General features: G+C 44.8%; 1 protein-coding gene across 7 annotated transcripts in view; it reads right to left on the bottom strand.

The window, feature by feature from the left end:
* Positions 1-1031: 1031 nt before the first annotated feature.
* Positions 1032-26122, bottom strand: part of LOC147431921 (putative protein S-acyltransferase 22) — a 30123-nt gene continuing 5032 nt past the window's right edge. The window contains exons 3-12 of one of the 7 annotated variants that reach the window (XR_015185729.1): positions 5744-5800; positions 4812-5180; positions 4660-4728; positions 4410-4481; positions 4035-4163; positions 3721-3801; positions 3464-3649; positions 2292-3152; positions 1390-1648; positions 1032-1299 (exon numbers count right to left, since the gene is read on the bottom strand). Coding sequence is in view for 6 of the 7 variants with exons in the window: in XM_086494370.1 (XP_086350496.1) it covers positions 2298-3152; positions 3464-3649; positions 3721-3801; positions 4035-4163; positions 4410-4481; positions 4660-4728; positions 4812-5180; positions 23743-23804 (1823 nt within the window). In the remaining variant the exon portion in view is untranslated. Of the gene's footprint in view, positions 1649-2291; positions 3153-3463; positions 3650-3720; positions 3802-4034; positions 4164-4409; positions 4482-4659; positions 4729-4811; positions 5181-5743; positions 5801-23742; positions 23805-26122 lie in introns of all 7 variants that reach the window. The other 6 variants (XM_086494374.1, XM_086494369.1, XM_086494370.1 and 3 more) reach the window with 6 other exon arrangements.

Raw genomic sequence — 26122 nt, forward strand, 5'->3', positions numbered from 1 at the left:
CGCTCTCTTGTGATAGATAAGCTAAGTGATGGCCTAAATGCAGTCAAGTTGGCTATGTCTCACAAAAGACCTACGTGATAAATCGAAGGTATATCCATGTGCGCTTGAAAAAGCTACACAGATTTCTTACAATTAGAAATTTGTTGAGGTTGCTCATGCTCCCCTTTCCCAAACCTTCTCTCAAAGGAGTCCCCACTACGAAGCCCAGAGATTTTTTGCATTGGAGTGATCTAGTGATTCTGGATACCAAGGAAGAATGCTGGGACACATCAAGACCGTAATGGAAGCCTTACCTTCATAAGAAACAAGGGAGCTCAATGAAAAAATTACTTGCCATGCAGGAGAAGAGTGTGTCCCTCCACCTCTTTCCACTGTAGCACCCCATGAAGAATGAAACAAAGAAAATTTTGAGAGAGAAATGACAAAGAGCCAAGCAATTGATAAAACAAATGCCTCATTACAAAGGTGAGTTCGAGGTAAAATTTGATGAGGTACAAGTTCAATCAATGGCATGAGCCACAACTCCCAAGAAAGAACCACACAACAAGCAGAGTTAGAACTAGTGACTTGTGCTGCACTTTCGGAGTATCTACTTGAAGCACAGCCTAACTTGTTCAAGGACCTGGCATCAACTCAAATGGCTACTCACTATTCACTGAACATAGCCTTGATCCAGTGTTTCTCAAAGAAAGAGAGGGAAACTAATACCTATCCACAAAAACTCCTACTAGGATGATGAAGCAATCAAGAGAACCACCTTGCCTTCTAAATGCGAAGGCCAAAAAATTTTAGCTATTCCAAATGCAGGGCAAGGACGGGTATAGCCATAAAGACAACCTAGGAAAAATGGAATAGACAAGCCCTCAATAACAAGAATGGTTGTGCAAGTGGTAGATGGATGGATAGCTAGAAAAACCCATGGAAAAGCTAGAAAACGTCCTAGTCATTAGTTGCACGCTGCAATACTTACACACCTTTGCTTTACTACACTTCAATAGGGACCCTAACAGCCACCTTACATTGGGATGGGATGACAAAGCAACCACAAGCATGATATCTGTGAACAAAAGTATATGCACACAGTGCTTACAACTCACGCTGCAATCCTTGTATCAAGGACGCTTGTTTCAGAATGAGAACATACAAGCAGACAGTTGAGATAGTCTTCTTAAGGGATATAAAGTACAGAGGAGATGATGAGCTTTACTGTTAACAGGTCGGATACATCCAAAATGATAACATAAATACTTTCCCCAGCTAGCTGTCGAAGTGTGAGTCCAAAAATAACTTTCGTGAGACCTGCAGATACACAATAGCAATGGATAGAGAAGGCCTTGTGTTACTCATGATGCACTTGCAGCTCCAAAACTTAACAGATGCCAAACAGACCTCTCGACAACATCTTCATGCATAAGCACAAATGTCTCTTAAAAGACCATTAACATAAGCAATGCGCCTGGTACCATCAGAGACACCCAATGTGAACAGCACCCTCCAGCTTGTAGGATTTTTCAGCTCATCACATTGACAAAAATCCAGCCATCCTGGGGAAAGGGTTTATGATGTCTGCAAGAGAAGGGCACCTCCTTGGCTCCATACAAAAAGGTAGTTCTGTTTGCTGTAAGTCAGTCGAATCGCCACAAATAACCTGTTCCAGCAATCACCCAAGTCAGTGCTGAATTGACATTTGAGCCAATTGTTCCTCCTGCCTCAAGGTCAGGTGAAGACACCACCTCCCAGCTAATTTGTTTCCATGCACAAAAATAAATTGTGGGGCCAGTGCCACATTGGTATGCACCACAATAAACAAGCAAAGCTACGTTGATAGAAGCAGCCATAAGGGCAATTGGTCTTGACATAGTCTTAAATACTTACCATCAACTTTGCTCGTATCTTGCCACAACTCCAATATGTACCATGCAAAAGGGTTTCCTAATACCACTCAATTAGGTACAGTTCTTTTCACATTTGACAGCATGACATTGGTATCCAAAATCACGACGTATTAGTCTTGTCCGAACTCTAAAAAGCTGTGGTTCAGGAAGGTGCACACTGGTGACTGCAACCAGTCATGGAGCTTCCAAATGGAATCTTTTAGAGTATGAAGTAATGCTCCAATGGGTAAGAACAAGGGATTCCAACAGCTGCAGAAACCTACACTCTAGACTTTACTTCAGTTTAAGATGTTGAGTATTTCCTACTATGCACTCATTGAGAGCCTCGATGCCGCATGCAAGAAAAATATGATTAAATATGCATAGTACTCATTTATGACAGAAGTAAAGCTACACCTGGCATTATCGGTAATCACTGTCATCTGCGCTTTCACCACCAGATGCTTCATATCCATCGCTTGTGGATCTTCCAAACTGGGCAATAAGGCGAGGCTTAGAGCCCATGGTCAAACAGTCATCTTCCTCATCCTCATTGTAATGGTAACAAGGTACTTGTATGCCACCATCTTTAACATGTAAAGGACAGTTTCGCTGGATAAATGGGTGTTTCGCAAGAGGGACCGACAGAGCCGAGGCCCCACCATTGCACGACAGATTTATCCTCGATGGCCCCTCTGGTGACCCCTTACTACTTTCTGTGGAGGTAGAGACAGACGATGGACCACTTCGAAACATTTCACCATTGTCCCTTCCGCAAAAGGCATTGAGGGCCTCGAACTGCAGAGGTAAAAGAACAGCTCCCAGTTCTGCAGAAGTCTCTTCTTTTTCAATAAAACCTCGTGCATTACCGCCGAGCATTACTGGCATTTTTGAGGTCTCCCCACGCCATGACCTAGCCCTGGCCTCCTGCCTCTTTGATTGAGTAGAGATACTTCCTGGTCCGTTTTGTCCATTCAGGCTCGAAGGGGAAGTAGCTGCAAAAGTGCTTCGTGTGACTTCATCACTGCTGGGCTCAGAGCTGCTGTCTGTCTCTGCAATAACAACTGCAATGGGCTCTTTGCAAGGAACTGGTCGCAAAACAGAAGAATGTTTTCTTGCTTCCGAAGCAGCTCGAAGGGCATCTTCAGGATTCAGACGTGCTAATGCCCATGGACTTATTTTTGCAGGAAGCTTCTTTCTAATTTTACTATCCATATTGGACCCCTTCAGTGCTTCAAAGCTCGTGTGCTTGACGTCGTCAAATTTAATGGCAGATAGCTGCACAAAAAGTATCCCTATTAATATTAATCCGAAACTTTCATCCTTGTGAGAATAGAATCAACCATTTCCTTGCTCCTCAGTCCTTCCATGAATGGCTATTTAGAGTTTCCAAAACTATGTTCAAATGGTGACCACGAGCAGACTGCCATTGATGTTGGACTTTAACCGTGTGAAATGCAAAGCTTTTCTTGCATGGTCAACATGCATTCCCATGAAACAAGGGTTTGCAGGATCAGAGTATGGAGGCAACCAGCAAGGGGTTTACACTAGCAAAATTGCCAACTGTTCAGAGCAAAGAAAAATGCTACCTCATGATCCACAAAAAGGCGTGGTGGTGTGCACCACGCAGCATGATGTAAAGCCCCAGTAGAGCTTGCACCACTCATGGCTGTTGCTACAGAACTTTCTGGAGACGCGTATGGACTCGGAAGGTCCAGCTCAAAATGCTGTTCTTGCTCCCTCATAGCAATAATATAGTCATATGTGCTGATACCCTGAGAAGGTGTACAAAACAAAGTTTTGGTTCAGTTAACACTCAGCAGGTATACTTACCACATGACAATACCTTCTGAATGAGGAGCGCATGAAACAGACAGAGTTGCCCCAGTGGAAGCGTTGCAAAGGCGGCAAGAAGTGTACCCACAACCTGCATTGAAGATGCTTCTATTTAATTTTGCAACAATGAATCAATGCTGAGTACTCTGGATGAGAAGCTAACATAATCAAAAAAACCCTGCAGGATGCGCTACAGGTTTCAAGAATGTAATCCCCATTGAAAAACTATGAAGTGTGAAGCCAACAAAACAAAATGACTCGTGTCCAGGCAAGAGTCGTAAGCTTACATGCACACCATTGACTATTCTTAAGACTTGCACTTACCACTACACTGAGGAATGCCACCAGTGAAAAGCTACTCCCCAGTCTAGAAGAGATTTCTTCTTGAAATTGACTCCGGTTCAAGAAGCAGCGAGCAATCACCCACACGCCAATGGCCCATTCCAAGACAAGCTGTTTAACAAAGTTCAAGGTAGGATACATGGATTTGAGTCTGTAGAATCTCCTTTAGAAGAAAGATTCAATAAGGAAATGTTCATCAAACAAGCTGCTTCAATCAGCTTGTTCGTCACTCAAGAAAAGAGCACATTTCAGAAAAACACTTACTCCCCCTATCACTTTTTCCAACACTTGCACATCACTAATCATGCCCTTCCTCATAGACAGTAGCATGCAGAACAAAAGATATCTAGAACTCACCAAACAAACTCCTGATATCATCAGGGCGATGAATATTCTGTAGTTCTTCCTACCAATGCAATTGTTGAGCCACTGCATAATTGAACGATAGAAGGTGCATCACTAACTATGACACAATTTAAGTGCCAAATTTTAGCAATTAAATAATTTAATGCAGAATCCTCTCTGGATTTTATATCACAAAGCATGAATAACATTAACTAAAAGCATAGACGAAAAACCATAATAAAGGGCTCAAGTACAAGCCTACCCTGCAATGATGATCAAAGCCGTCAATACATTTATCGCACACCCTACAATGCTTGCTGCACTTGAAAATCTGCAGTATGAGACAGCAGCTGTTCAAGTAGAAATTTAGCAGCCAATTGAAAGTTTAGAAGAACTTCCAATACAAAATGTTACCTCGACTTCACATAAACTGCAATAAAGCTTGTCTTCCTCGCAACGGGCCTCATTTTTCTGTGGGTTGCACAAGGGGTCGCCACAAAAGAAGCAAAGAACTTCTGGACTTCTACAGTCAGAATTTTTGTTCAGCTCTTCATCACCAGCTGCCCACCCCTTGCTTGATCTTGTTTGTGCAGATGATGGCTGTGCTAAGGAAGATGGCTCTGTACTAGTTTCATTCTTGTCCCTTGGGACTCTTGTGGATGTTCCAATAGACAATGAAGTTCTTGATGTACAAGAGCCAAGATTTTTTTTAGGTAGTAAAATGGCAGGATCTGCAGGATTTGAAGCTGCACACCAGATGTACAATCCAAACACCGAAGCCATCTGCAGTCATAGATCTTGTCAAATTCACGGCCAATTTTTTAGTTGCAGCATTTGGAAAGAGGAAGGCCACAACAGAACTGTAATTTTCATATCTGAGGTTACTTAATATAACATAACAGCCCATGGAAACCTGACTTCTATTCACCATGCCATGAACTTCAGACTGCAAAGTACAAGTTGCATCATCTACCTCAATGCCACTTCTTTTCTAATTTTCTTGAGCAGCACGCTCTAAGCAGATGGACTTCATGTATCATGTTCAAGTGAATGCATTTCTTATTTGTGCATCTGTGACGCACAGCTCTGGGACTCCAGAGTTCTGAAAGGAGGAGATAACTAGGCAAATTGTCATTCTGGAGTATCCAGAGTTCTAGAACAAGTGAGATGACTAGATAGATTAGAATCTAAATGTTCACTGTGAATTATGTAGGGCAGTATTTTGTGTCAATGATGCTTGGAGAAGTACTGTTACGAGGCGGCATGTCTGCATGAAGTCAGGGTCTACTCAAGAATTGAATTTCTTATTGCAGTTGTACTCAAGGGCATATGAGGCTGTACCAGACCTGAGGAGGAGGAGAAGACAAGCCCAAGCTCCCTCGTCCGAAAACCCAAATGCTGACCTCACAACCACCAAAACACAACGGGATTTACTCCACAAATCGTGGCAGAAATCACAAACTGAAATGTTGTGATGTTTTTTTGCAAGACTTTTAGAAATGTCTTCTTATGGTCTTCGACACTACACATGTAAATAAAGCATGCTTATAGAAAGAATACAAAGGCGGTGTGTACTACTTTTCTCTATGGTGTTTTTGCATATACAAGTTTGGGATCCCAAAAATGACTCAGTGGCTTAAAAAAACTTGGAGAGCACTGAAGTATTATTCGTTTTTGTCTGTGAGTGAGGTGAGGATTTGATGGAAGGAGATCCAGCAGTAGGAAGCCCTAATTTTCGCTAAGGGTAGAGAGTAGAGTATTATCCGTTTTTGTCTGTAAGTGAGGTGAGGATTTGAAGGAAGGAGATCCAACAGTAGGAAGCCCTAATTTTCGCTAAGGGTAGAGGTGTTTGGGAGTAGAGCAGCATGTCTTCTACTCCACGGCCAGGTAGAGTTTGAAAGAGCCTGTGTCCCTCCCCTACAAACTTCAAAGAGGTGCTTGGGCTTTGCACATGGGCCTCTCCATGAGAATCATGGGGTTTTGCAGTTATGCCTTTCTCACCACATATATTGCAATGCAGGTCAGCTTTCAAAAATCTTCCCGCTCAGCAATCAGCTTCTAAATGATGTTGCCGCATTTCTACTTTGCCTTTTGCTTCCCTTTCGATCGAGCGAAGCAAGGCTCCTAGACCAATACCGTTGGGACTATCTCCTCCCAAGTGATTGTCTTCAACTATCTACTAGTAGTCAATGAAGAATAGAAATTGATAAATCAAGAAGGCAAATGACCCAATAGTTGAATAATCATGTCCTCTCAACTTATTTGCTTTCCCATGTGAAGTATCTCTTGTTGGACCTCCTACACCTTGTTGAGATATTCTTGTACCATTGTTTGCTTTGCATCCAATGATCGCAACTTCATGGGAGACACTCGATCATATACCATAGCAAGTCCATACCAAACACCTTTGCATCCTTCATCAACCCAATGAGATTGATTCCCATGGAATACTCCCCTAAATTTGGGCATTGTGTCACAAACTGCTCACATGTCAAGCCACTAAAGAACGGAGCCAGCTTGCAGGTCCCGGCCCAGAGGCCTAAACCCTAAGGAGAAGTCGCAGAAGAAGTTTTACCAACTTACAAAGCCTCGTGGAGTGGGGCAATTTTGAAAGAAGTTCCCACCAACTTATGAGACCACGTACGATGGGGCCCAGGGGACCAAAAGACAATAAATAAAGTAGGACCAATTCTCACACTCACAAAAGCCTTGCGTAAAATCGTGATGACATGGCAACTGTAAAATGCCCGCGATTTGCGTTGATGATGTGGCAGCCTATACGGACTTCCGCGAATTGCACATGCTAACGAGGCAGTTGTACAAATTTCCGGATTAGGCACTGGCTGCTTTTGGAAGGCCAGATGCTTTCAGAACTCGATGCTTTTCATGTACTGCTTATGAATAGACCCAGGGCCTTTAAATATGTGCCATGGGTTCAGTATCTGGCACGTTTCCGCGTGGAAGAGCAGACAGCTGAGTACCGGCGTTGTACTAAGTTGAAGCAATATAAAGAAATACCGAAAGGGGTGACAGGGTTTGGGACCAGTGCTCTCTTGGGGTGGAACTCCGCCACTCCCGTCTCATGTGTCGTGTATCTCTTTTAATTCAGTTGTTTTTGACGTGCTTAAAAGTCTGTTCAGTCTATTCTTTCTTGTTGACACATGATACATGTCCTGTTATAGTGGTATCAAAGCTCTAGTCGAGTGCTTTTCATAAAAGAATCGTCATGTCCCTGTCCCAGACTTATTAGGCACTCCCACCCTTAGTCCATCGCGCATCGGTCGTGCTCCCACCTTCATCGCTTTGTCTTAAGGGGCATAAGCCATAAAGAACCCAAGACCACATGGGGTTCATGGATTCGACAAAGTACTTCCAATTTCTCCTTAACGAGCTTCGCGACATTCTTTCGCCGCATCCTCAGTAGAATCTCCCAATGCTGCAAAGTTTTCAATATTTTCTAAATTACATGTTACCCCCCACGATGCCCCAGGTGGTACCTCCTCCTCTGGCACAAGAAAGAACGAGACCTTCCAACCGGTAACCTTCCCAACCATCTGTTCCACTCAAGAAGTCCTCAGGAATATGGTGCAACCATCTGAACCTAATCCAGTGCAACTGCCTTTGCCACCCCTAAAATAGTTTGCCTATGACAAGTGTAATGGCCATATCTCTGTTGGAGTTTTGGCATCTCAAGTGAACTGCCCAATGTGATCCCATTATTTAGTTTGGCTTTTAGGTATTTATTTTACTTATTTATCAAAGTTTGGGTAGGGCAATTCACTGAGGTTGCTATATAAGCAACCCTCAGCCCCCATTGTATATCATCAGTTCATTGCCAAGGTTGGTTGGTTCGCAGTATCTCTCTCTCTCTTTCTCTCTCTCGTGCTTTCTCTGTGGGTCTATACACTTCCGCATCGTCGACTTTGACATGATATCAAAGCTTCGTGCTCGATGACTTTGGTAGAGCAAGGCATCACCCGAAGAAGAGGTGATCCCGACATTGTTGCGAAGAGAAGGCGTCATCCCCCCCCCCCCCACCACCCCCCACCCCGGCGTAGCCCTTGTCGCTCCTACCTCATCCTGTTGGCATTTTAAAACGATACTGCAAGAGGAGCTTCTTGGAGTGCATTCTCGTCGCATACCGAAACGTTGGCCTTTTTGCACTCAACGGCACATTGCTCCCCTTCTCTAACGCTTGCATTTTGAGACGCAGGAGCAACAGCAAAGTGCACTCGACAACGTGGCAAGATTGAGCCCTCACGGAAGACACCTGAGATGCCGGTTGCACAGAAGATGAAGTCCGTCAGTGTTTTGAAACGCCCATGGCATGGAGGTAGTTGGGAAGCTTACAATAGGCACCTTGTAAGGTTGCTTTGAAACGCCCTTGGGTGCTGCAGCAAAAACCTTCTTGAAGCAAGAAAAGCGTACAATGGGAGCTCTCCCAGTAGAGCGTTTTGAAATGTTGTCTGAAGAAGACATGGCCCATGTGGCAGTCAATGCAGTGCATAGGGAAACTCGACAAAGGTCTTGCCTTGGCATGTCGCGCAACGAAGGAGCACCAAGACCAACACCAATAAATGGCTATGGACAACGCATCATCCGCCAATACCCAGTTAGCGGCCTATGCTTTGGCACAATTCTCAAGGAAACCACCAAATTGTTTGGCTTGAGATTGTGAAGCCAAAAGCAAATGGACGAGTTCGATAGAGGATAGAGGCATCGCCAAGCTTGACAAGGATGGCAGTACCAATACTCAATTAGCTGCCTCGGTACCCACAAGGTACGACCACAATTGTTATGAATGTGACTCAACGCTTTGTTTGGCTCAGGAGTTTCAAGCCAAAGGCAAAAGCAGAAACTCACAGGAAGACAAAGACAAAGGCAAGCTGGCCAGAGATTACGTAATCAAGACTTGACAGAGGAGATCGGCATGGGACATGTGGCAGCGGCCACAGTGGCCTCGATGTCAGATTTCTAGTCAAATGTCAATATCACCACTAGCTTCAGCCAGAGAGAGGCTTGTGAGCCTCGACGTCAGATTTCTAGTCAAAGTGTCAATGTCACCACTAGCTTCAGCCAGAGAGAGGCTTGTGAGTGGCAGAGAGGGGCAAACAGTGCTCCGTGTAAATTAATTTGGACCCTTGTGTTGGAGTTCAAAGTTATCGATGTTTGAACAGGTCAGAGCTCAATGCACATGCATCTGGCAGGAAACCAATCAGACGTATCTAAACTAGTCAAACGTATCTAAACACTATGGATGAGTGCACCAATCCATTGTTGTTGGTTGGATTATGGACAGATGTGTTTCAAAGTTCATTATCTGGAAAGTATTTTTGGACGTGATGTATTCACAGTTCATGAATGGGGATTCTTTGACGTAGTATGGTCTACATTTCAATTTTCTAAAAGGAAACCAATGCTCAAGATGGTATTCTTCTAAAGAGCAAAGTTGAGGGAAGCAAATCCAAGGTGTATTCAATGGAGTGTACAGATGCTAGGGTGTCCATGGTAGCTTCTTCATCAACTTGGTCGCACTATTGATGTCCACTATGAGCTCTAGAAAGGGTGTTGGAGTTTTGGCCTCTCAAGTGAACTGTCCAATGTGATCCCATTATTTAGTTTGCCTTTTAGGTATTTATTTTACTTATTTTTCAAAGTCTGGGTAGGGCAACGGCAATTCACTGAGGTTGCTATATAAGCAACCATCAGCCCCCATTGTATATCATCAGTTCATTGCCAAGGTTGGTTGGTTCGCAATATCTCTCTCTCTCGTGCTTTCTCCCTTTGGACTATACGCTTCCGCATCATTGACTTTGACAATCTCCCCTTGGTGCTGCTAGAACTGCCTCCATCGATAGTCGCATGCATTTCTTCTGGAGTGATTTCAAGTCCAACTGCCAGTTCAATCGAAGATAAAGTTGGCCTTGGCTCCTCCAAAGAAGAACATAAGGACTTCCTCAACTCATACTTTCCCCCACGCTTTGCAGAGCTCCGTACTCTTGTCTGCCTGTTCTAAATTTGTCCCCACAAAATCCGAAACCAATTCTGCCTTTGTCTTCCCTTTCTTTGCACGCTCCTCGCCCCTTTGAAACTTTCAGGTTTGTCCTATGCTTTATCATTTCACTCTTTGTTAGGACACATCGCAAGAATGTGTCCCTGCTCTCCACAACCGTAACGCTTGCCCTCTTTGTAGTAGTCAACAGGTTCCTCGATTGACAATCTTGGGCCGATTGGTTTGTTCTTCTTAAGTTTGCCCTTCTCCTTGTTACCATCCGACAAAGTTTACCCCTTTTGAGCAGACAATGGCCTGTAGAAGTTAGAACTCTACGTTAATGTGCCGACATGCATACCAAATCCCTGCTGACCATGCCCATAAGTCTCCAAATGGAGTCAGACTTCTTTTGGAGGCCATATCGTCGTATCTCCTTGGGCAAACCCCTCAACTTGTTGCTTAAAGGTAATTTTCTAAACCGGAAGAGGCTGGTAGGAAAGTATCCCAAAACCTATAGCAATAGTTATCCAAGGTGTCTTCTTTGGTCATCTTCAAATGATTCAAGGCTGTAATGACATCTTCTTCATATTCTTCTGTGAGCCGCAGAAGTGAAGACGTGTTTGAATTTTAACCACTTTGTAGGCGCTTCCTTGCGCAACAGTAGGGTTGACCATCAAGTCTTGGCATTCTCTTTCAGATAAGATCACGCTCTTGTACTTTAAAATGAACAGAAAAATGTCCGCCCACAAAAGTCAATGTCAAACTGTTGTACGAATGCAAGAGCTTTGTGGGTGTCTTTATAGCCTAAAAAATGTCAAACTTGAGTGCTTGCCCACCCTCTTTAAAATCCTTGGTCTTCCACTCTTTTTCTCAAGATGGTTATATTGGTTCATATAGTACTGGTGTCTTCACTACTATCAAAGGACGAGCTGTTCTCGTCAAAACTGTCAATGTGTTTCCAAAGCTTCCGAGATTTTCTTTTCTTGGTTCGCTTGTTCTTCTTACTCTTCTTGCTCTTTTGAGTCTTTCCCCGCTTCTGATACTTTCCATCCTCCTCGCTGGAGTCGGAGGAAGAACTCCCCGAGCTATCAGAAGGGGAAGATGAACTCGGGTCATCCACAAAGCAGACACGCTTCTTGGATTTGCTAGCTGCCTCGAAAGTAGATTTCTGCCCCAAATAGCCAAGATAGTGTGTTGCGCGACTCTTCTTCTGAGTACAGTTTTTGCTTATTAGCACTCAGCTTTGCTTTCTGTTTCATGGCCAATGTGAGAGGTAGGTGAATGGTAACCTACCATCACAAATGAATCTTGAAATGTGGGTGATTCTTAAAAAACTTTGCATAATGTGGATCCTTGGAGTACTTGAGCATCTGATTAGCACCACTGTCAACTTGCAGTCGACTGGAACTCCATCCTATCGAAGTCGGTTGGCGGAAATGGGCCTTTCTCTGCTCTCCATTCCTCATAAAGAGGGTAGCTCTTGCTAGAACCTCCATGGGTCTCTTCACTCATGTGAGTAGATGGTGAAGTGCGCGAGCAAGAACGTGTGTGAGTGTGTGCAGCAATGGAGAAGAGAGGAGAAGAGGAGACCTTGTGTTTGCAGGCGCTAAAACTCACTCTCTACATGTGAGCCCCTTATTCTATTATGTACATAATGAATAAGTATAGTGGGCGGGCACCTCGCCTAACTGGCCACATGGGGCTTTACCCCAACAACCTCCCACGTAAAGGCCATGTGGCCGTGAGAGAGAAAAGAAAACCGTACAAAACCTGTACAAGGTCATCACAAGTATGACCTCAGCGCCAACGCCCACTGGCTCACTGAATTTGTGTGCATCCAGCTCTAATCATAGAGAAAGTATAGAGCGATTGACACGATACTCCTCACAAAAGCCGCACACATCCTGTACCATACATTGCAAAGCGTCCCTATGCTCAAGGCCGTCAGTCACTACACGACTAACTGCTCCCACTGCAAATGCACATACCGCAAATGCAATCTCGAGTCTTGAGATGAGTATCTCGTACATGAGACTCCCAAATGCTGATGCAATCCTGCAATATCTACCAATCTGACCATCTCAATCAAATCTGGCTCAGAACTCCACTCATAGAAATCACTCTTGACACCCGAACTCCGATCCTTGGAATCCATCCTTGTGTCCATCGCATGTCACATGTGCACCAAGAGCATCTGTCTGTCCTGAACCCTGTGTGGTAAGAGCAATGCCTAGCTAGCTCTAACTCACGCACATCAACCTCTGGCCTAAGCATATCCATGAAGGACTGAATCACGACTGAATCCTCAACACTCAAGCCATCCATATCCGTCATCGTATCCACAAATGACATGCCCTGCTACACAATTGTCTGTACAATTGGCTCGACATGCTCACAAACAAGAGCATCATGCAACCTATCGACAAAGGAGACAAGCCTCGTCTCTCTGCATGGCTGCGTACTCACGAAGACTGTCCCGTCTCGTATGTGGCGTACTCGCATCGCATGAATCGTGCCAACACTAGCACCTCTCGCTATGACTAGTTGTCCATGATGCAATCTGAAATTGTGCTCATCCAACACTACCTAGCATCCGCTCTCTCGTAACTGACTCACAGAGATCAAGCTCTGCGTCAAACCTGGCACATGGGGTACATCTCCCAACACGTATGATGCACCACTCGGCAACAATAGTCTGACATCTCTTGCACCAATTATTTCATGCACTGAACCATCAGCTAGACACGCATGTCCAAGCATACCACTAGCATATGTGCTAAACCACTCCACTCACGACTCGACGTGACATGAAATCTAGCATTTCACATCTAGTATGCAATGCGAAGGTAATGTGTCGTCAAAAACCGACATAAGAAAGTCAAGAGTAAACATGGAAGCAAAGGTGACATCTCCATCATGTGTAGCCACATATGCTACATCTGCTACCCAAAGTGATAGCATCCCTCTTGTGATATCTCTTGCATTGTCTCATCCGCCGAAAACAACGCCTACGTACATGCCCTGTATGACCACAGTGCCAGCACACAACATCTCTATGTTTGCAAGATCGTCCTTTGACTGTAGGCATCTCTCTAGACTCATTTGTGCCAAAAGCATTACACAATCTTTGCCATAACTCTCTAGTTGTACATGCATCCAAACCAATGCGATAGACAGACTCACCAAGGTCTAACATGATCGTCGAACGTGCAAGCCCATCCAAGTCCTCCCACTCATCGTCAGTCATAGACTCTGGCCTAGCATCCATGCCCTGTAGTGGTAACACTTGGCCCAACTGAGTCAATGCATCATGCAAACCTACTTTTCAATGTTCAAAGTTTGAACCATCGAACTTTGTACGGAAAATCACAAATGCTGACAATGATGTACATGCCAAATCCATGGCAATAACCTGTGACAAGACCAAGCACAAGTCGATCAATTGACAATAGCCAAAGCCTGGCTAACTCATCCACCAAGTACTGTCAAAATACAACATAAGCTAGCATAAGCTGTCAAAGAGAAGTATCAGCAAATATGGCGATCAATCTAATGAACAAGTGAGCAAAACCACTCAAATGATGCCAAAACACCCACTCTAATCCAAGAGCACTATGTGGTAATCGATGAAACTATCATCGACAATCTCCCGCCTGAAGAGATTACCACATGTATGTCAAATGACGTAATCGGATGAGCAAACACTCTCACAATGCGATGCCAAAACACTATGGCAAAGCAACCATTGAGTGCCAAATGCAATCAAAACACGATTGCAAACCATACGCATAAATAAATAAACTCGCAAGAAAAATCCGACAAAGTTTCGACAGTATTTGGCTATCTAACCATAATAACCATACATGCCATAAACATGCTCAAAACCATGAGCAAATCATGCACAAAATCCGCACTCAAGCATACATGAGCTACCCGAAAGTCTCAACTCTTTACACTTGGAAAACAATCCTGTAATCCAGAACACAAAGTACATCAACCGCACTCTACAAGCGAGGCATATACTAGCATAAACTTGGATACAAACCAACCAAAAAATATGACACAAATTGATGCTCAAAATAGCTCAAAATAGCTAAAAATCAGCCCACATATACCATTGCAAGGTGAAGAATACCATCCGTCGAAAAGCGCACATCATGTGCATCCACATGGCAATACAAACGAGCATCAAGTATGTACCAAATGTGTAGCAAATGGGTATCCAAATCAGCTGAAAGTTCCAACTCACAATCATGCTATAAATGCTTGCAAATCTCTCTGCAAATCCGTACACCACACTTTTGAAATCTGCTCAATCGCACAAGTCAATGCACATAACCTATGATGAATCTACTCTCGAACCTGAGAGTCCACAAGAATGCATACATCCACAAAATGTTCTCAACGTATGCGAATAAATTTGTTGAAAATTTCAACCCACACTCTTCATTGAGAGAAAACCATCAATGTGCAAAACAAGAGAATGAAAAAGCTCAATCCGAGCTCTCCGAATGTAGCAAATCACCACAATAGGCATACATAGTCTTCAACTTTCCGAATACCCTGCAGCCTATCAGCCTATACCTTTCAAACCGTTCAGAATTTGCAGAAACTTCCTTCTACAAAGTTGTAGACCACGCAAAATGGTTGGGAATCGCGAGAATGGACCTGAAATGTGTTGTTTTTACAGGTCGAAACAGATCTGTAAAAATCTGCAGCTGTGTACCCTAAACGTATAGGCAGTCTGAGTGACGTATCTCACAATTGGTGAAGATTTTGAGAAAACTTTCTTCTGCAAAGTTGAAGAGGACAAAAAACCGGTCACGAATGGTGGAAATCGGCTTGAACAAAAACGTTTTGGTAGGCCAAAACAGATCTGCAAAAACATGCTGCAGTTTTTGCTGCTTCTCTGCCTACCTCCCCGCTGAGCTCCAATCGTGCTCCCAATCCCTGAGCTCTGATACCACTTGAAGTGCCCGAGTGAGAGCGTGTGGGAGTGTGTGCAGCAAGGAGAAGAGAGGAGAAGAGGAGACGTTGTGTTTGCATGGGCTAAAACTCACTCTCTACATGTGAGCCCCCTTATTCTATTATGTACATAATGAATAAATATAGTGGGCGGGCACCTGGCCTAACCGGGCACCTGGCCTAAACCGGCCACATGGGGCTTTAATCCAACAAGTGGAACAGTTTCCTCCCTGCCAAGTTTCCTCCCTATCAAATTCACTACCAAAATCTATGTGTGCCGTGGAAAAAGGAATCCAATCCTTCGTAGAAGAAGAATCGTCTGGGCTCTGATACCACTGAAACAAACTTGGGTACTCCAAGCCAAAGATCTTCAGCAACACAAGTGAGACTCTGTAAACAACTGAGTAAAACTTGAAAAGAGGGAGAGGGAAAAAAGAGAATCGACACGAAACGGCGGAGTTCCAACCCCAAAGACTAGCGTATCTTCTCACTGCTCCTTTATTATTATTCTTCACAAGAGTAGAATGTCCGAGAGTCTCTCTTGCAGCACCCCCAAGCTGATCTACAAAGAGAGAGACCCTGGCACGCTTATAAAGACCCTAGGCCTACTTAAAACCAGTTACATGAAAAGCGTCGACTCCCAAAAGTAAAAGTTGGTAGTAAGTGGGCTCAACGCAAAAACACGAAAATCCGTACAGTGCCACGAACAATAAACGTAAAATCCTAGTAACCTTGTGTTTGTGCAAAGTACTAGATCTGAGCTAAAATCCTTAAACCCTTTTGCTGCACCTAACAGCTGATGGCAAAAATGCCAGGGAATGGTGTTGAGGGTACTAGAGCGTTGTGGCCCCATGCGGTCCAAAATGGTTAAGCCTGGGATCACTTTAATATCATAGAAATACTGGGTCGAGCGGTCTACATATGAATCCCACGACTTGCTATTTAAAATGCCCGTCACTTATTAAGTTAAGAACTCATTTATAAGAGGTGCTTTGTATGCGATAACTACCTAGTTCAGGTACTAATGCATTGGGAATACTTCTTGTGCCTACACTTAGCACCAGTGTTACTGGGAAATGCCACCCCATGGGCAGGCACGCCGGAACGGGGGGGGGGGGGGGTAGGGGTAACATGGCCTGGAACGGACAGACGTTCTGGACAGGCATCTGATGTCGGAACGGCCCGGAACGTCTCGAGACGGTTCGAAATGGGCAGAATTTCAGATTTGGGTGTTTTATCTTGTGAGCCTCCCCTTATTAAATGCCCCTTTCTCCACCCCTTACCTTCACAATGCACACACACTTTCAAGGGCCAAAGCTCAAGCTCTACCCTCTCGAGTCTCGACTATCAAGCTCTACCCTCTTTCAAGCTTTCAAGTATAGACTCTGCGAGGCTAAAAGCTCTCCCCCTCTCTCCCAAGCTCTCTCCCTCTCTCTCTCTCTCTCTCTCAACTTTCAAGCTCTCTCTCTCTCTCTCTCTCTCTCTCTCTCTCTCTCTCTCTCTCTCTCTCTCTCTCTCTCTCTCTCTCTCTCTCTCTCTCCTCCTCTCAAGCTCTCAAGTCTACACGACACACATTTGGCATATTAAGGTTGAATGGTCTTCAAATCAAGTGTTTAATGAGTATTAGAGTCAAAGGACTCTGATACTACCTCATTCAGTCACACAGAGCTTAAAATTGCATTATTTGGGTGTTTTTATGCCTCCCTTACCGTGCCGTTCCCGTTCCGAACCCCTCACCGTTCCCCCGTTTCGGGTAACTTTGCCTAGCACACACTCGTTATGCTCATGTGCAATCAGAGGGTATGCAACGTACCTAAAGTGCCTAGGCCTACAGGTACAAGCTCATAAGGGTGCTTCCTAGGGTGATCCTAAACCCTAGAAGTAGGAGTTACCTAGTCCACATCCACATAGGGTTAGATGTACACGTGCATATACGTACAAGACAAGCTCCACACACCCACATTCATGCACATCCAAAAGCAAGCCGTAAGAGTATAGACCCAAAAACACTTTACCCAAAATCCACGCTCCACTCACCCACAACACCCCCCCCCCCCCCTCTCTACCACTCACATTCTCGTAGGGAGAAAGACAGCAATAAAAACCAAGAGAAAGACAAAAAAACCACGTCCAAAAACAAAAAACATGAAAGAATAAAAGAACAAAAGTCAAAAACAAAACAAAAGTATCGACCAAGCAATAGCACCAAATACCGAATGAGAGGGAGGGGTGCACATGCCACAACGGCATCAATGCTGACACCTACCATTGATGAGGCTCTATTGCTGACGTGTGCAAACACACAATCGCTTGGCAAAGTGTACGACACACAAGCTCAACCACCTCCACAAGGGGTCGAACAAAGACAACAATCAAGCTGCGCAAAATGCGGAGCACAAATGAATCCTCTATGTAAGCACCACCGAGGGTCAAAGTTGGCTAGTCAATGACATGGATAACAAAAGAAAACTAAAGATGACCAGAAGCCACATTGGATGCAAGCAAAACACGAGATGTGTGGACCGAGGCATGCCGCAACGATAGCTCCATCAACGATGATGATCGGGGCAAGGACAGCAAGCAAGCACCAGCAAAGCCATGGGGCAATCAATGGGAAACCACAATGTGACAACCAACCGAAAGCTCCTACAAAGAATAATTGCACCGACGGCTGCTACATAACCTACCATACTATTGACGTGCGAACTAAATGAAGGCGATATTGAGCTGTGAAGAAGGTTGCGCAAGCAATTGACTCATCCAGCATATTTAGGCAATAAAAAGATAAGGAATCAAACCATAGTTACCACGAAACTCCATTTTGAGGCCTATCGGATCAGAAAATCCCTTTCCAAAGTCCTCGTTTCTCGTTTATCTTTTGCATTTCTTCATGGGAGTTCCACACGTTTTATACACAATATACATGTAAAAAGTATTACTAAATTGTTACAATGAAACGAGCAAGCCGTTTCCGTCTTTGAAGGCCTTGCCTTTCCGTCTTGGAAGGCCTTGCTCGTCTCGTTTCTGCCTCTCGTTCCAGGTGACTATGCTAGTATCAGAACAAGGCGTATGGAGACAGACATAACATACCTTCCAAAAATTGGAAGGTGCTCCGTTGTACACGGGCTAAAATTCCCTCGTATTTACACTCCCTTTCTGCCAAAAGGTAGTGCCAACAAAGACAACTTTTTGCGCTTGACAAAAGAACTTTAAGAATTTGATTGTAGATTCTCCTCTCAAAGTCGACGATGCGGAAGCGTGTAGACCAAGGTGAGAAGACACGGGAGTGAGAGAGAGAAAGAGAGAGAGAGATGTACTAAACCAATCAACTACGGCAATGAGATAACAAATGATTATACAATGGGGGCTGAGGGTTTCTTGTATAGAAATCCCAATAAATTGCCTTACCTAGACTTTGACAAATAAGTGAAATAAATCCCTAAAAGCCAAAATAAATACTGGGTTTACATTGGGCAGTTCACTTGAGATGCCTAAACTTTAACACCCTCTCTGCAGCTCATAGTGGACATCAATAGTGAAACCAAGTCGATGAAGAAGCTACCATGGACACCCTAGTAGTTGTACACTCCACTGGATACACCTCGATGTTTCTCTCCTCAACTTTGTACCTGAAAGTAATGCCATCTTGAGCATCGGTTGCCTCTGTAGAAAATTTGACCTGTAAACAAGACTACGTCCAATAATCCCCATTCGTGAACTGTGAACTATCACGTCCAAAATATAACACTCCAATATAATGAACTCTGGAACACATCATGTCAATGATCCGACCAACAACAATAAATTGGCACGCCCATCCATAGTGTCTTTGCCTGATCGATTCCCTGCCAAATGCATGTGCCTTGAACTTCGACCTACGGGTCCAAACACCAATAACTTGAACTCCTACACATGGGTCCAAATCATAACATAGGGAGCACTCTCTGCCCCTCTCTGCCACTCACAAGCCTCTCTCTGGCTGAAGCTAGTGGTGACACCGATCTGCATGTGACTAGAAGGCGGGAGTCCGTGCCAGTGTGGTTGTCACCACACCGGCAGCCTCCCTATTGTCCTTCCCTGAGTCACTGTCACTACTGTCCTCCTGGTGCTTGCTTTTACCCTTGTCCTTTGCAGAATCTTTGTCTTTGCCTTTGGATCTGCAATCCTTGGCCAAATGACCTCGCTTTTTGCACTTGTAACAATGGTACTTTGTCCTTTTTTTGGAGTTCGAAGTAGCATGTGCCTCGCCACGTGTATCCACTGTCTCAGCGATCAGAATTTTGCATTGAGTAACCAACACGGCTTCCTCCTCAATGAGAAAAGAGTTGAGATCGTCAAATTCCAACTTTTCCTTCGTGACTTGTAGCCATAGGGTTCTACCCATCGTTTCATACTCTGTAGGCAACTTCGTAAGGACCAAAGCAACTAATTAGGTACCGGTAAGTGCACTCTTCATAGTTGCCAGTTGATCATGCACAACTTTAATCTTCATCAGAAATGATTGCATGGAGCTTCCTCAAGGGTAATGGATTTCAAACAACTGTCCAAGAAGGGTGACTGCTCGCATCGCGGAATCTCGATCAAACATTCTGACAAGCTTGAGCCACAGTTTGTTGGCAGTCTTCAAGGTCTAAATGGCTGGAGATAAGTCCTTTGTAAGAGATTCCGCAATGGCCAACATCGCCTTCGCATTGGATGCATCCCAATCGACACACAATATGGCGTGCTCGTCGTCTTGAAGACGGGTGTACCTGTTGTGGGGGTCCCTCGTGGGACGAGGCTCCGAGCCGTCGACGATATCCCATAACCCTTTTCGAGTAAACCAAAGCCGCATAATCAAGTTCCAATGAGCGTAGTTGTTGCCGTTCAGTCAGTCACATCACTGGCTCGAGCAAGGGGGAGCCATTTTGAATCACCCAAACCGAACTCGCCGCACCCGAACCGAACTTGCCGCACCGAACTCGCACTTGCCGCACTCGATGATTCCCTTGCCGATGAGCGGCTTAGAAGTGCTCCAAGCCGCCGCAAGTAATGGGACAGACAGCGTTATAAAACGCCATCTCAAAGTCGGGATAGCGGGCTGCCGAATGAGGAAGACAAATAAAAAAAAACGAATTGTCGACGCTAGGCTATTGGAGCGCTTCCTAGGGGTCAGGGCTTGGCAAAGGCGGCATTTCAGAACGTTGGGTACGCACGCTGTCGCGCTGGCTACCAGATACGCGTTTCAAAGCGCGTCGCTGGGGACAAACAACGTTGTCGCTGCTTGGGGGACACTGATTGGCTGGAAGCCACTGTTTTGAAACGCCGGAGATGGGTGAGCAAGGCAGTGGGCAGCAAGCGGTGCAGCAAGGATCAGCGGGTGGATTCTACTAGCATCTCCTCTCCTCCTTTGACCGCTCCTTCACCAAGGCTATCAATGGCTAAGCTTGCAGCTCTAATACCATGTCAAAGTCGACCATGCGGACGCGTGTAGACCAAGGTGAGAAGACACGAGAGTGAGAGAGAGAAAGAGAGAGAGGATGCAATAAACCAATCAACCAAGGCAATTAGATAACAGATGATTATACAATGGGGGCTGAGCGTTTCTTATATAGAAATCCCCAATAAACTACCCTACACAGACTTTGACAAATAAGTGAAATAAATCCCTAAAAGCCAAAATAAATATTGGGTTCACATTGCGCAGTTCACTTGAGATGACAGAACTTTTAACATCTCCACCCTTGGAGGTCTTAACCTGGATACACACCAAATTGATGCCTACTCATCACTTTTGGGGATAGCAAAGACGCCTTATCGTTTAAGAGTAACTATTTCTTCAACAAGAGCTCATAGCCTATTGGTTCAATGATGAGCTGAGGAAGCTAGGTAGGAGCTCAGCCCCTGTCGAGCTTGGGCAGGGGATCGCGGTGGCCCGAGACTTTCCCCACTGACTATTTAGCAGGCCGATTCCTAGGTGGGTGGTGTGTAAGCAAGCCTTAGGATGAACAGGAAGGGGTAATCGTTGATATAATCAAGGATATCCATGATATGCTTGCCAATATTGATTTTTAGTCGGGTCCATATATAAAGATATATAAAGATTATACAAACATGGCTCATGCCACTAACTACTTGAAACACCTCCAAGTTGGAATAGAAACGACTCTCCTCAATTTTGAGTGCAAGCTTTGTAGCTGCTAGATGGGTTTTGTGATGGCGCACCTTGCATCGAAGAAACTCAATCATATAAAGATAAAAGCCAATCCCAAATCTGCTTCACCTCCTTCATCGATCGGATCAACTAATGACCAATAGTGTACTCTTGAGGATGCTAAATAATCGAATTCAAGCATTGACACGCTCCCATACCTTCGCTCCCACAAGATCCCTTGGCTTTAGAAAGTTGCTTGTGGCAAAACCTCCAAGCTTGTAAGAGTCGAAGACTGCCGTCATGGTTGCTTTCCCAATGGCATAGTTCTTGCCATTGCTAATCTGTGGGAAAGGTAGGAAAGGTAGGTAACTTGATTGGTTGATCACCTACACCGACGCAGAACTTGGACCAATCCCGACCATGATGATGTCGACGGCGAGGTACTGCTGGGTTTTGTGTCGACGACGATGCTGTCGATGGCGAGGTATTGATGGGTTTTGTGTCAGCGACGATGATGTCGACAACGAGGTACTGATGGGTTCTATGTCGACCATAATGACGACGACGAGGAGGTTCTGTGGATCTATGTCGACAACGATGACGAGGTTCTGTGGATCCTTATGCCGAGCCAAGGCACAAGGGGTGCTGGGAGCTGGGGTACTGTGTCGACGACGGTGACAACGACGGCGCTGACGATGTCGACGTTATGGTTGAATGCCAATAAACCGCTGACGAGGCTAGGGCTGAAGTCTGTTGGCGATCAAAGGCTGAAAACACCGGCTGTCTTGGGCTGAACACGCTGGTTTTCCTGGCTGAAAACGCTGATCATGCTAGGCTGAAAACGCTGGTCATGATTGGCTGAGAACGCTGATGGATCCGTTGCAAGGAATGGGGTGATCTGCGTGGCTAAGGGCTGAAAGCTGATCGTCCAAAGACGCTGATGACGGCGAGGTACTAAGGCTGTTAGCACTGATGCAATGGGTGGCAAAAACGCTAGACAGCCACTATGCTTGAGAGGCTCTACTGCTCTGCTCCTCTACTCTTCTCACCTAGTGCTAGGGTTTCTTTTATAAGAATTATAGGCTGGGTCAGGCAAGTTTTCCAACAAACTAACGATTTTTAAAAGGAATTCCAAAAGTCATTTATAAATGAATGACCTATAAGAGGTGGTTCACGCGGTAAAATGCATGTATGTTGAAACGACTGTGCTATGCAAGAGAGGGTATGCAACTATGACCGGCTTGGGCATGCACGTCCGACTAGAGGCTCACAGAGGTGCCAGGCCCAGTCCTAAGCTAATGACTCATGCTAGAATGTAGCAAAAGCATGTCCACGTAGTGCAAGTCAAGTGCGCACGTGACACAACAGCACAGCCCTAAATTTTCGCAGCAGACCAGTGTTTCCAGATTTCAGCTCTCAACATCAGTAGTGTTTTCAAATTTCACCCCACCATCATCGTCTTGGCTCCTCATAAGCACCTTTGACATCAAAATTAGCAGATCAGCCCATAACCTTGTCGCAATTGCAGATTCAAGCCAGTACTTCTAGCATTTTCCATATTCAGCCCTTAGCCTCTGAGATCGAAGCATCTAGCCATGATCTAGAGGCATCTAGATCCATTGTATTAGCATTTGTGCAACCTTAAATAGATACCATTCTAGCAATAGATTGGGGGGCCCTTGGCGGGGATGTTTGGGAACCCATATGGTGTTAGTCTTCTCTCTCTATCACTCACAGAACCTTCACTCACACTATCATCTCTCTCTCTCTCTCTCTCTCTCTCTCTCTCTCTCTCTCTCTCTCTCTCTCTCTCTCTCTCTCTCTCTCTCTCTCTCTCTCTCTCTCGTTGCTGGCCCATCCTGGCTGCTCGTGCGCAAGAAGGGAAAGGTCACAGGTGCAGGTCGCATCTCTCATAAGCATGCGTGATGAACGTTCAAACATTGGTTTCGCTTACGCCGTCAATTTCATTTACAAAATGGGACTGACGGACTCAACCTAAGGTTCATATTTTGTTGGCAAAAGCAAGGGGGGTGCTCGAATTTTTGATTGAAAAAATTCATAAGCAGAGGGGCAGCTTCTGCTTTGTAAGCAAGGGGGCCCAAGAGAAGGGGATGTTCTCACTATTGAAACTCTGAAACAGTACAAAGCACAAGCAGCCCTCTCATTGCTGCCAAGCAGTACTGCTGTTTTTTGATGTTACGGCAACAATGTAAGGTTCGATCAACAGTGCAGAGAGTTGGGCAAGGCAGCCTTACAGCAATGCAGTGAGGGGGTTTGCGCGCTGTCGAAGGCAGCACACAGCAGCAAAATTTCAGACCTGCAGGAACCAGAAAATTCAGACCTACAGAAATCAGAATCAGACCTGCAAGAATCAGGGGGGGAAATTTTCAAAAATTTCAAAATTTACAGAAAATTCAAGAGACCAGCAAGCAAATTACAGATTGCAAAAAGAATTTGGAATTGCCAAAATTGGCAGAATTCTGAAATTGCAGAAGTCTCGATATTTTTCTTTGGTTTTCTATGGTATGTGTGCACATATGAGGGTGTCCATGTATGCATAACTGAGGATGTCCATGTATGCATAACTGACGACAACTACGTATGCGTAATCAGAGGACAACTTTATATACATAACTCGAATACAAATGGAGGTCATAAGCGCTTCACCAGCTTGCAAGCCCCAAACAAAGGCAACCTTCATGCGTACAAACAAGCAGATAACACAAATGGAAAGGGAGATGAAAGAATGGAAAGCAGATACAATGAAAGAATGGAAAGCACATACAGAAGGATGGTGGAAAGAGAAGGCCAACCTTCTTCAAATGTTCCTCAACAAGGGCACGCAATGGAAGGAGAAAGAAAACCTACAGGCAAAGCTACAAGCACTTAAGGCGGATTCACAAGCACTCAAAGAAGAGGTCTCAGCCCACAAGCGAGAGCTGGTTGATAGAGCAAGGAATGGACTAGAGGAAGGGGAATTCCAGCCCTCGATGATAGAGGAAATCAAGGTCATTAAGGAGCAGGTACGGATGATCAAAGAGGAGGAGAAACAGAATGTGGTAAAGACGTCTTTGTGGATGGATGTGATCACAAAGACATAGAAGAAGGCGGATGAGGCTGAGAAATGGATAGAAGTCGCTAAGAAAGGGAAAGGGAAAGAAATCACATATGTCCCCACTCCTACAATCATCAACATGACTCTAGAAGAAGAGTAGCGAAGGAAAACTAGAGCTTTGCACATACGAGTAACCGGTCTAAAAGACCAAGATGATGTGGAAGGGGAAGTCAAAGAACTTCTCCACATGATGGGTAGTGAGGCTACTCATACAAAGGCATGGAGGGTAGGGAAGAAGACACAAGGAAATGGGGAGACTTCAAAGGAGAGAGCTTTAATCATGCGTTTTTTATCCATGGAGGCAAAGGACTCTTGAAGAGGCGTCCTACACTAAAGAAAACATGCATATTCTCGTTGTAATCCAAATGAGCGCTTCAACAATAACCAGTTGCTTGATAGATTCATTAGGGGGTTACGACATGAGGATATCTACAATGGCCTAGTGATTAGAGGTATCATCACTTGGAAAGCAGTCACCATCAATGCGATCCAATTGGAGGATAATTTAATGATTCAAGGAGAAAGAGTGTCTGTTGAGCCTAAATCACTCTCACACAGCTTGCGCATATGAGAGAGGTAATGCCAGAGATTCAAGCGGCAAGGGAGAAGGGAAAGACGGCCTTCTACAGAGATGGTCGGGTGGTGATTGTAGAGCAGCGCTCCACATGACGGTGTGAGACCTATGGGACCACACTCAAAGTTGCCACCTGGAATTGTAATGGATCTATGCGCCTTGATGCGGGTGCTTTCGAGGATAGTTTTACAGGAAGAGACATCGTCTTCTACTATGAGACACATCAGGCCCCTGGGCAGTCTATACCTCACATTAGTGGATATAGATGGGAGACAGCTTGTAGAAAGGACATGTTCAGAGCGCTGAGGGCGGGGCTCAAGAGGAGTGGCAGTGTTATTCAGGGAGGAGTTGTAGCCATTGATACATATAGCCCGCAAGAGGAGCAAGCTAGGTACATGTGGGTGAGATTGAGAGCAAAGACAGGCAGATATCTTTACACCGCTATGTGCTACTTCCCCCAGAGTACGTCAATATATGCACCACCCAAAGGACAATCCCCCTTTTGTCACAAAGTGATGACGTGTCTGCCCGGGAGTCGAAACCACGACCGCTGCTGAAAACCCTGAATCTCCAAACCCTAACCCTAAAACTTGCAAACCCTAAAATCTGCCAAAAACCCTAACCGTAAAAATTGTCATAAACCCTAACCCTAACCCTAGGGCAACAGGTGAAAAGCGTTGAATTGCTGACGTGGCCTGTTCCCATGAATTGCGGCGCAAAAGCAGGGCTACAGCAGTTTTGCTTTATTTCCTACACATTGGAGATATAAAGAGAGAGAGAGAGTACTATTGCTTTATTTTATTAAAAGCTCAAGAGAGCTTGTGTGAGAGAGAGAGAAAGCCTTTCCTTTTATTTAGGCTTTTGATCTGAAGCTTTTGGGCTCTGCTTTTGGCATCCCTTGTAAACTTTAAATAAGTGGTTTGGGCACACACTCTGCAGAGCATCT

Source organism: Adiantum capillus-veneris, chromosome 21, assembly GCF_014529385.1.
Source record: "Adiantum capillus-veneris isolate H3 chromosome 21, ASM1452938v2, whole genome shotgun sequence".
NCBI lineage: Eukaryota > Viridiplantae > Streptophyta > Polypodiopsida > Polypodiales > Pteridaceae > Adiantum > Adiantum capillus-veneris.